Consider the following 11,591-nt stretch of genomic DNA (forward strand, 5'->3'; position numbering starts at 1 on the left):
CTCCCAGGCTGAGGCTCCCAGGTGAGGGCTTAACAAGGCTTTTGGGGGCCATTTGTTAAACCCTGGGGGTTTGGGCACCTTGGGCTTCGAGGGGTCCCACAGCTGAGAACAGAGTGAGGGATGCAGGAATGTCGGCAAAGGAGTGTGGGACCATAGGAGCTCTTGCAACCTGTCTCCCAAACCACTCCACAAACCTCAAGCACAAAGCTCTACTCTGGTCCCCAAACCCTCACTGGGTCCCCTCCTAATGACCACCTCTGACCACATTTGTGCCCCAAAAAACAGCCCTGACCTGCTTTTTTTAATTGTTCATCACTGGGTGATTTCCCCAGGCCAGGCAAGCCCCAACATCTCATACCAGGAGGAGGTGGGATGTCTTTTTCTGGGGACGTGGCAGGAGCGGAGAGAGTGCACCTGGAGCTGATGAAACACCTCGTGTGGAGAGGCACGGGCGACGTGGCACAGCCAGAAAGGACGGGATGGCTCCGGCACAGCTGCAGCCACACAAACAGCCGCATTCCTGGAGGCAGCAGGGCTGAAACTCGAAAGCAAGAGCAGGGGCCCAGAATAGCCCCAGCCCAGGCTGGGGGAAGTGGGGCAGAGCCAGACCCACCGGGACAGCAGTGGGAGGATGGCACAAGTCCCCTCGCTTTGGTGCGACTGCTGTGCCAAGCCCAGGTGACACGCGTGGCCTCTGCCCTGCCTGAGCCAGGGGGGTGCAGCCCCCGAGCACCTGGAGGGTGCTGCTGGTTCCTGCACCCCATCCTGGGACACTGCTCACACAGCCCTCCTCTCTGCAGGACTTGGGGACAGGCTGTGCAGAGCCCACATTGTGCCACGCCAGCACTGGGCCCCCGTTTCCCCCCAGGCCGCCCCACTGTGCAGCTGTGCGGCGGTGGGACATCCCCTGGCTAAATTTACTCCTCGCCCAGCACAGCCCCCAATCAGAAATTCAAACGGGCGCCCCAAAAAAGGAAGCGAAACCGTCTCCAGTGGGTGCTGACGTGTGAAGGCAAGAGAGCACCACGCAGCCGAGCTGAGTCGGCTCAGCCCTGAGCTGGTGGCAGCTCGGTGTCCCTGCCTCGCTGGGCTCTCACCTCGGGGTGTCACCGCCTGCTGGGGGACATCAGCCCCTGAGATGGGGGAAAGGTCTCAGGGTGCTGTGGAAGATCAGATCACGAGATTGCAAGACCAAGGTTTATCGCCCTGCAACTGAAAGAGAATGAAATGAAAGAAATCAACGTTTCAGGCTGGTGTGGTCGAAAACACGACCTGAGCATTCAAGCCCATTTGTGAAGGTGAGAGCAATCATTTGCATAGCTGTGTCAAAACAACTGCCAGGGCATGCAGCTGGCAGGAAGGTACCCCCTTTCTGAGGGTTATTTAGATGTGTATGAAACCACACCAGAGCCTGCGGGAGAGCCCAGTAAACAGCCCCGAAGATAAGTGCCCGGGCTTGTAAGCAGGTTGTAAACAAGCTGAACCAAGTCAAAAATAAACACCTTTCAACTGCTTCAAAATATTTATTATTTCAATTTTATTGTGCTGTTAACATGTAATTCCCAGGAGAGCCTCAGCCTGGTCTGGGGCCTCAGCAAACCCTTGTTTTCTCTCATATTTGAGGTAAACAGGTGCTGATGGAGAAAGATTTGATCACAGGGCTGGTGCTCCCTCTCTGGAGAAAGGTGGTCATTGAATTGCAGACCTTGTAATGACTCCCTAGGCGGGACTTTTTAGTTTAATGTTAAGAAATTTCTAGGTAGGGCACGTTAGTGGCATGGTGACAACAAGGTGGTGGCAGTGGTGGCTGAGGGATGTGATGGGGGTGAAGGATCCTCACCAGGCCCTCGGGAGGGAGCAGAAGCATTAGGCTCAGTGAGAGAGGACTTTTATCCAGATTTGCCTTTTTCCCTGTCCACAGCCAGGGTGGGCAGAGCAGAGAGCGTGAGGGAGAGTGGAGGAGAACATTGGGTGCACCCCGAGGCTGGACCCTGCCTCCTGTAGATGTGTTCAGGGGCATGGCTGGACCTGGCAGTGTCAGTATGATCTTAGACAGCTTTTCCCTCCGACAGCTCCCCACCCTGTGCACATGCTGCCAGCCCCACGCCGCAGCCAGAGCTCTTTCTCCTTCCTCTGCAGCCACTGTGGGGAAAAACCATCAGGTTTAAACTTTTCTGCCATGTTTTGGCCTCTTTTGGCCAGACCCCCCGGGCTGGCTGTGGGCAAGGGGTGCTGATGCACATCACAGCCCCCAGCTGAGCCAGGCACACTCACAGACAGCTGCTTCAACCGCAGCCCCGTGGCTTGGAAATAGCCCTTGCTAAAATTACAGCCCGCCAAAACCAAGAGCCCGCCAAAACCAGGAGCCTGCTTCAGCCAAACACCAGCTGGGAGCCAGGAATAGCCCTGGCCTCGTCATGCTCTGCTGCCTTGGCACAAACTTTCCAGCACCTGGCAGCACCACTGCCTGGCCGTGCCACGGGCAGGGCACACGCAGGAAAGGCTGGGTTTGGCCCCAGGTCAGCAATGGCCCGTGAGAGGGGGATGCATTGCCATGTTCTCTCCCAGGCAGCCCAGCATTCCCAGCAGAGGCACAGCACCTCCCGAGACTTCAGGCCCCAGCAGGGCTGCCCAGAGAGTGCTGAGCCTCTGGGGTGGTTTTGGTGCCCAGCTGTACAGAAGGTCTCTGCTGCCCTGGCAGGTCCTGCCTGGCACCACTACTGTCCTCTGCTGGGGACACCACAGCCTGCCAGGACTGGTCCCCCAGGGGATAGGGACCCTGTGGAGTGCCTGCTCCCAGAGCTACTGCCCAACATTTTGGTCCCCGATGCCTTTGGGAGCACAGCCTGTGCTGTCCATGGTCCCTGTCTGGGTGCCCTCAGCCCTGGCCTGGTACTGCAGTGGACTGGGGGCTGCAGTCACCTGGGACACCACGGCTGCCTGAGCCCCTCTGCTCTCACCAGCTGGGGCTGGGCCCACCCTGGGCTGGGCCTGGGCATGTCCATGGGGCAGCTGCCTTTGGGCACAAGGGGCTGGAGCCGGCGAGTGCAGCTAGGAATGGTGGGACATGGATGGACATGAGGGAAAGACAGAATGGAGGACACGGGAACATGAAGGGGCAGGGAACACAGTGGGGGACATGATGGGATGTGGGAGGAAGAGAGGACACAGCAGGGAGGGTGGTAGGGCAGAGAGAGCATAGGAACACTGAGGCTAGGGACATGAAGACACAGGGCACAATGGCATCTGGACGTGGGGGACAGTGGCAAGAGGCCATGGGAGCCTGTGGCACAGGGGACACAGGGTCCTGGGGCACGGAGACACAAGGGTTGTATGAAGACACAAGGGACAGCAGCAGCAGAACACAGGGCGCAGGGGCATGAGGACACAGGGGACAAGAACATAGGGAACAGGGGCAGAGGGGAAAGTGAATGAGGACACGAGGGGATGGGGCACAGGACTTGGGGGACAGGGGCCAAATGACACAAAGGAAAGGGCCCCGAGGACATGGGGCACAGGGACGGGAGGACACAGGTGGCAACGGCAGGACAGAGGGACAGAGGCACACGGACACGTGACACAGGTGGCAGTGGCAGAGACGGGGACACAAGAACAAGGGACACTGGGACACGAGGCTCAGGCACAGGGGGCACCGGTGGCGGTGTCAGGGATGGGGACAGGCACCCGTGGCACAGGTGGCGGGGCCGTGCGGGTGCCCGCGCCGCGCCGAGGGCGCCCCCTGGCGGCGGTCAGGCCGCTGCGGGCACCTCTCCATGCGCGTGCCCGCGGCGCCCCCGTGTGTCCGATGTGTCCCCGTGTCCCCAGCCCCGAGCTCGGGGGATCACGGAGCCACATCCCCCGGGCCTGGGCATCGGGGGCTCCGCGAGGGGCCCCTCCACCCACGGGGAGCCTCTCGCAGCGACGGCCTCACCCCAGGGCCCGGGGTGCTCAGGACCCGGCGGCGCGGGGCCCTGGAGCCCGGTGCTGGCAGGGGTTCCCTCCGCATTTCCCTCCAGAAAGGATGAAAAACCTCAGCCTGCCCGCTCGTCTCCCAGATAACGGCCTGTGCTCTTCACCCATAATTCAGGAGAAGATGGGAAACATGCCTGGAGCTCCAGCACATTAATTATGAAGCACCCCACTCACACAGCCCTGCCCCGGCAGCGCCGGCAGCTGCAGTTATTCCTGCCAGCACGAAATGAGCTCCGTGGAAAGATCCCTGTGTCCTGAACAAGGGCACTGCAGGTGCTGTGTTCCCAGTGACATCCCCCATCCCTCCAACAGCCAGCCCCAGCCCTGGGGAAAGCGAAGGGCAGCGTCTGCAGCACAGGGACTGTGCGGATCCTGAGCCAGGGATTTGGCTCTTCCCTGCCTGCAGCACCACGCAGGGGATATCCCTGAATGCCACCCACACACCACCCCCAGCACCGGCCCCCGATGGTGAAGGGACACAGAGCCAGCAAAAAAGAGGCAGCAACCCACTGACAAGGACCTTGGCTTTATTCCAGCCAATCCAGCATTCCCTTGCCGGCAGCTCCCACTGCCCATCTACAGAGGCATTCCGGGGCAGCTCCAGGCTTGCAGAGATTCACCTCTGCGGGGATGCAGGTGGACAAAACCTTCGCCCGGCCAAGGTTTCAACGTGCTTTGTTTTCGCTGTTTCCCATTTCCCGTGAACAAGATGCATCCCCTCCATCCCCGCTGCAGCAGGGCCGGACCCTAAGGCGCCGGCGAGAAGAGGCTGAGCAGGGCCAGGAGGAGCAGAGGGAAGAGGAGCTGGTGGTGGCCCCTGTGCAGGGACCCAGCGCTGGCCGTGGCCCCCCGGGAGGCAAAGATCTTGCGGCTGCGGAGGGGCTGCGGCGGGCGGAAGTTGTTGATCATTTTTAGGAGCGTGGATCCCTCGTGCGGGAAGTGGAGGGTGGTGACGAATGCCTTCAGCTGTGCAGGGAGAGAGGGAGGGTGGGCAGCTGCATTGGCAGGCGCCCCAAGGCCCTGCCCGCGGTCAGCCCCCCCATACTGCCCCCCTGCCTTGGTGTCCTTCCATCACCCCCAGTGCTCTCCTGAAGCCAGGTCCATAGGTAAGCACAGAGGCAGGTCCCTACAAGGATCAGGTCTTGAGTTTTAAAGGAGCTAATTGTGTTTTGGTGACAATATTGAGAGCACTTAGAGAGTGGCTGGCCCATGGCTCCCTCAAGAAAATACATCTACTAAGATGCTTGAGCAGCAGAGGAGAATTCCATCCATCCATCCATCCTTGGAGCCTCTACTGAGCTTCAATGCATTCATTCCCATTTCTCTTTCTGAGTGCCAAGGCTGGGCGGGAGAGCAGTATGGATGGGATTTCTCCCCACTGGCAGGTGGCCACATCTCCATTACTTAACCTTCATAAAATTAATTACTTGCCAAGTTGCCAGGAGCATTATTATAGAGATGACTTTCCCTGTGCTCTTGCTCAAGGGTCAGGAAGGACAAGGAGAGAGGTCACCCTGGGGATCCAGCCTTTCAGGTGCTGGCTCATGGGGCTGTACATGTACCTGCTCCCGGCCGATCTCCACTGGCTCCTCGAAAACAGTCCAGACCACGGCCTCGCTGCAGTCGGGGGTGGTGAGGGAGCCCTGGTAGCGGTAGTAGCCCGAGAGCCGGCCAGCATGCGGCAGCAGAGTGCTCAGGCGGAAGGTGGAGGCCAAATCCACAGAGTCCCCTGCGGGGCAAGACAGGGCCGCTCAGCCTGTCCCCTGCCAAGGATGTGGTGGGGACAGCAAGGCCACCCCCATCGATGTCCCCTCAGCAGACAAACCCAGAGACCAGCCGGTTCACCCACCCAACCCACTGGGGTCCATCCCTGCCCTCCCACTGCGGGGTCTCCCCTTTCCTGCCCTGCCCTGATGAGGAGGGGACTCACCAGCGTGGGAGACATTCCTCAGCCCCGCCACGATGGTGTTGTAGTTGCTGTTAGTGGTTTCAGAGACCTGTGTATGGGGAGAATAAGTGGTTGAAGTCAGGCAGAGCCTGAGCAGGGCAGGGCTGGGTCATCCTGTCCTGCCAAACAACCACAGGCAGAGCCAGCCCAGCCTCATATTGTTGCAGAGCGGAGGGGAAGGGTTCCCAGCCAGCCCTCTCTTGCACAATCAGTGGGTTCTCCAGCCTTCCTGCCCCTTCCCACTCCCTCAGCACACCCATACAGCGCTCACCCAGCTGCACCACCAGCACCCAGTTCCTGGGGGACCCCTGCAGACCCACCTGGAAGAAGAAGCCGAGGACAGCCAGCCCATTGGGATGCCCCTTGGCCTCTGCCAGTGTCTGGTACTTGACATTCATGTGAACGATGTGCATCTGAGGAGAGCACAGAGGAGTCAGGTGTGCACAGCTGTCCCCAGCCAACACCCTGGCAGCAGGACATCCTCCTGTGGATCCTTCCAGCCAGCTTGGGATGGCCAGACTCTGAGCCAGCCTCTCCCAATAAAGCCCTTCTGGTCCCATTGGCACTTCTGTGCGGTGGGTGCTCCAAGGATCAAAGCACCCCAACGAAGCAAGCATCCTTTGAAGGGTGTGCAAAAGGGGGCCAGTGGTCCCGGGGTGCTCACCAGACACAGAACATAAATTCTGCTTTCCTCTGGCAGATCATGAATATTTTAAAGGCGCAAAGCCTCTTTCATCCAGAAGTATCCCAATGTGCTTGGCACAGCATGCTCCTGCTTGCTCTCACTTACATTCACTAGCTCAGTGCATGGTCCCAGCAGGGCACAGAGCCCCCCAAAACCCCACTGAGTGCCTTGGATGAAGCAGCGTGGCCCATGCAGGGTAAAGAAACACCTCAAGTCAGCTGCTTTTACACCACCCGGGTGCCTGTGCAGGAGCACAGTTGAACCCACAGTGCAGAGCCACAGAGCCCAGTCACCTGCTGCATGACAGCCTTGGGGTGCCCCTTCCCACCACCCCAAGGGTTTGGGTGACCCAGAACGTGATGGGGGCTTTTCCTCACTACCTCCATGGGGAGCTGGCGCCCATCGAGGGTGTGCTCAGAGCCGTTCCCAGCCAGGCTGCCCCAGTGGAAGTGGAGCTGGATGGCGCTGTACCTGCCGGGGAGGCCCCCGCCACTGATGCTGATGTGCTCAGAGGCTGACTCACTCGCCAGGCTCAGCATCACTGCAAGGGCAGCAGGACAGGGAGAGGGCAGGCTTAGGATGGGGAAGAGCCCAGACACAGCTCCTTCTCCCCCGGATCATCCCAGCACTAACATTAATCTGCACCTGGGAGTGGCACCAGAGCCAAGCCCCAGCCAGGATGGTGACTGAGGGACTGGGACAGGGGAAGGTGCCCAGCTGCAGCACGCACCTGTGTGCCCGTTGTTTGTCAGCCTCCACTTGCCAGGGGGCGCCTGGTCGTAACCCTCGAAGAGGATGTCCCCGAGGCCACCATCCCGCTGCAGCCGGCGCCTGTCGATGTTCACAGGGGACTGCTTGTTGCCACCGCACGTGGCTTTCAGCTCCTTCCAGTGGCTGGGCCCTGCAGAGGAGGAGCAGGGGCACCGCGGGCAGCCACCGAACCACCGCTGCCCCCAGAGGGGGACACAAGGGCACGGGTGGCTCTGTCCCCAACCAGCCCTGCTGTCCCTGCCAGCCCAGCCGTGCTCTCTTGCATCCCGTGGGAACTGCTCTCCTGCCCGGCTAAGTTTCCTTCCTATTGATGAGCAGGGGCTTATTGCAGCCTCATCCATAATTCAGCAGGATTTCCTCGAGGGGCCGGGGGCTATATTTAGCCTGGCAGCAGCGTCCACATTGACACTGGTGAAGGGCAGGCTTTTCTCCCTGCCCCTTCTGCCCATTCCCGGGTTTTGGCGTGTTTAACCTACTCACACCGGTTCTGTCCAGCTGTGGCAGGTGAGAGTGCAACCTGGCCACACAATTCATCCTGGGGCAAATCTTACACAGGTTCCAGAGTGACCACACGATGCCCATCAGCAGCTCCTGGGGTGGGGGGGGGGGTCACCATGGCAGGAGCTGGGTGAGGACAGGCCAGTGCTGGTGGCCAGCTGGACCCACTGCAAACCCACAGTGCTGTCTGGGGGCTGTGAGCAGGGTCCCCGTGGCTGCCACCATGGCCAGACCACACAACCAACCCGTATAGGTGGCTTGTCCCCATCGCCCCAGCATTATCTCTTCTTGCAACCACTGTTCCCCCAGCAGTGCCCCATGGCTCAGCTCTGACATTTCCCTTCCTCTTGGGCAGACAAACCACAGACACTTGTGGGCTGTATCCCACCTCCTGCCTCCCTGGGCTCAGCCCTTACCCTTTATGTTCTCATTACTTCAGGCAATTTTGTGCCTAGAAGCCCAGGCAGCTGTAGCCTGGCTGTGCCGCCATCTACCATTCCTGGCCCAGACGCCTTCCATAAGGGGCCATTCCACATGGCTCTGCTGAGGGCACACAGCCGGCTCCACGCTGCTCCAGCTGCTTCCCACCGGCCCCTCTGCCCTGCCAAAACCTGCCCTCACTGCCAGCCCGGCGACTGAAACCGGGTGAGACCGAGCCTGGCTCCGACAGGGATGAGCGGAGCCCAGCAATCCACACTCACAAGCCACAGGGCATGTAAACCCAAGAGCTATAAAACAGCTGGGCCGTAACAGCTGATTAAATGCTTGATGATCTTTAATTAACCTTTTACAAGCTATTTGTAATTTGTATTTGTATGTTTTGAGACAAAGTGCCCCCAGCCATGCTTCCCTCCCCATCCAGGCAAGGCTGCTGCCTGCTCAAAGGGAGCGGTCCCTCCTCAGTAGGGCTCCTGGATTCCCAGTCCCCCTTGCTGACTGCATGGCACAGGGTTTCTAATAGCGTATTTTAAAACCTGGAGTTAATTTGTTTCAGGTGGAAGAGGGAAAGCTGACGCTGGCCCAGGAGCACCCGGACCTGGCTGAGGTGGAAGGTGGGGCTGGCTTTGCTCGAGGGGCTCAGGTGTTTGTCAAGTCTCTACAGCAACACCTCCGAGAGTGAAGCTGCTCTAACCATTCCCATGTTTGTGTGACACAGGGGGCTTTGCCCCTTTCCGTGACACACTCCCCACTGGGCCTTGCTGATGCTGCCCAAGGTGCTCTCAGCTGGGCACTGTGGGGGCACACAAGGGTTTGAGCTCTGCACAGCCCCAGTGCACCCACACTTGGCCCCACTCACCGCATTGGGGGTCCTGTGAGTCATAACACCACTGCCCTGCGGGAGAAAGGAGAGCTCAGGGCAGGTGATGGAGACAGGCACCCTTCCCCAAACCCACCTATGGCCGTGCCCAGCCCCCCGACAATGAGGACATCCCCCAGTGCAGCCCGGGGTCCCGCCAACACTTGTGTTCATCACGGTTATTTTTGGCGCTAGTGTTTTCGCACCCTCCCTGCCTCCCCCAGGCGCTTCACAGGGAAACCTCCCCCAGCATCGCTGCTCCAAGGCAGCCAAACCTCACTGCTCACTGTGCTCCTTCCCCAGCTCCAGTGGGGCCATCCCCCCTCATCCTGGGGAGCCAAGGCAGCCCGTCACCCCACAGCAGCGTCCCCAGCAGGTGGGGTCCGGGGGAGCCGCCGCAGCCTTGCCCGCTGTCCCCGCTGTCCCCCTGTCCCCGCTGTCCCCGCTGTCCCGGGGCCGGGCTGGCAGCGGCAGGAGGGCGGTGGGCAGGCCCCAGCCCACGCTGTGGGGATGGTGGTCGGTCTCGTCACTCAGGGCCACCTCAGCCAGAGCTGCCGAGCTCCCACCAGCTCTCGGCTGGCTGTGGGTACCACGGGCTCCATGACAAGTGCCGGTGCAGCAGGTGCAGGGACACCGAGGGGGTGCCGAGAAAGCTGGCGCCCCGCTCCTGCTCTGCTGGCCGCACATTCACCCAGGGCCATCAGCTCTGCAGAGGGAGCTGGGGAGTGCACCCCGACCCTCCTCAGCTCCTGGCAGGAGGCACGGAACGAGCCGGCGCTGCCCGGGCCCAGCCCACGTGAATGGTGCCCGCTGATGGCCGAGGGGCCGTGCCAGCCACAGCCGCTCGGACCAGCAGGACAGAGGCAGCCCTGCCGGCCTCCACCTGTGCTGCTCAAGGCCCCAGCCTGCGGCACTGCATCCCAAGTCTCGCTACAGTGGTGCAGGAGACACCAGCCCCGGAGGAGAGCTGGGAGCGGGACAGTGCAGGCAGGACTCCGACGGTCCCTAGAGCAGGGATCTTGGGGTCCAAGGGCAAGCAGAACTCCTGAGAAATCCTCAGACCGGGACGCAGCAGCTCTCGAGCATCCTCCGGCAGGAGCCGAGGCCGCCCTGCGCACCCCCAGCCCGGCCCGGAGGCAGGTGAGCACCCAGCGCCTCGGCCCGGGACGGCAGCGCCCGTTCGCTCAGAGGTTTCGCCCTCACTGGTGTTTCCCGGCGGTGCCGGTCTGTGGGGTGGATGGGCTGAAGCCCAAGACCCCACTGTTCCAAGGGGACCCTGGCCCCACCACCTCCAGCCAGCACAGAGAGCCGCAGGAGGGTGAGACCTCCCGAGCCCGGCGGCGCTCAGGGCCATCCAGCAGCGGGGAGGGGGTGGTGGGAGGGCAGGAGAGGGCTCCTGGAACAGACTAGGTCCCCCAGTCCCTGTTACCGACCCCCCAGCCCGCATCACCCCTCGACACGTGGGAAGGGAATGGATAAGCGGCGCCCCCCAAGACCCCCAGCCCCGTCCTCTCCACCCGCCGATCCCCGGCCCCGCCGCCCCGGGCGCAGCTCACCTCCCGCGGCCGCTCGCACGACGAGGGGCAGTGTCAGGAAAGTTATGCCGAGCCCGGTGAGGCCCATGGCGGCGGGGGGCAGCGGGGGGACCCCCGCACCTCCCCGTCCCGTCCCGTCCCGTCCCTCCGCAGTGCGCCCGGTACTGGGCTGGGGCGGGCGGCAGCGCTGGCAGCGCCCGCAGCCCGGGAGATGCTCAGCTCCAGCCTGGGCTCTGCTCTTACATATTCATCACCCGGGCTGAGTTTTTAACTCCTCGGCTGCTAGGAGGGAGCGGGGAGAGCCCGGCCCCCGGCCAGCCCCCCGCGCCCGCTGGTCCCTGCCCGCGGTGACAGGGACAGGCGGGGAGCGGGGGCTGGCGGAGCCCACGGGCGCTGCGCTCCCCGCCCCGCTCCCCGCCCGGTACCATCCCGCTCTCCATCCCCAAAGCTGGAGGTCGGCAGCGTCCCCGCTGTGCCCCATCCCGCCCCCGCACAGCGTGTGGGACTACAGATGGACTTCAGGGGCCTGCCAGGAGGCGGACCGGGCTGGGGACAGCAGCTTTGGCCCGTCCCCTCCCCATTCCTTGCAGACACAGGCTGTCGGACATACCCTCCCCCCAGCTCCGGGAACTCCCCAGCCAGCAGCGGGTCCTGCATCTCCCATGTCTGAGCGTGGTGGTTCCCACCTGATGAGGGGCAGGCGGTGCCATGGGGACCCGCAGACAAAACCCAACTCATGCCTGCAAGCACAGGCCCCTCTCTGGACAAAGCCCAGCGAGCACCTCTTGGAATCCCCACCTTCGGGGCCCGGGCGGCCTTCACAGCCGTGCCATGGGGGCCCCTCAGTCCCTGCAGTCACCAAGGAGCCGCGCAGTGCTGGGGCAG

At 61.9% G+C, this 11,591-nt stretch overlaps 1 protein-coding gene across 1 annotated transcript; it reads right to left on the bottom strand.

Annotated features, from left to right (window-relative positions):
- Window positions 1–4,492: 4,492 nt before the first annotated feature.
- Window positions 4,493–10,995, bottom strand: LOC136368719 (carbonic anhydrase 15-like). Its single transcript, XM_066331082.1, has 8 exons — window positions 10,728–10,995; window positions 9,172–9,207; window positions 7,336–7,506; window positions 6,986–7,146; window positions 6,241–6,333; window positions 5,903–5,969; window positions 5,535–5,701; window positions 4,493–4,938 (listed from the first exon to the last, which is right to left on the bottom strand). Exons 1-8 carry the CDS (start codon window positions 10,792–10,794, stop codon window positions 4,720–4,722), a joined length of 981 nt encoding a protein of 326 aa, XP_066187179.1. The 5' UTR covers window positions 10,795–10,995; the 3' UTR covers window positions 4,493–4,719.
- Window positions 10,996–11,591: the final 596 nt, after the last annotated feature.

This window comes from Sylvia atricapilla, chromosome 17, assembly GCF_009819655.1.
Source record: "Sylvia atricapilla isolate bSylAtr1 chromosome 17, bSylAtr1.pri, whole genome shotgun sequence".
NCBI classification, from domain to species: domain Eukaryota; kingdom Metazoa; phylum Chordata; class Aves; order Passeriformes; family Sylviidae; genus Sylvia; species Sylvia atricapilla.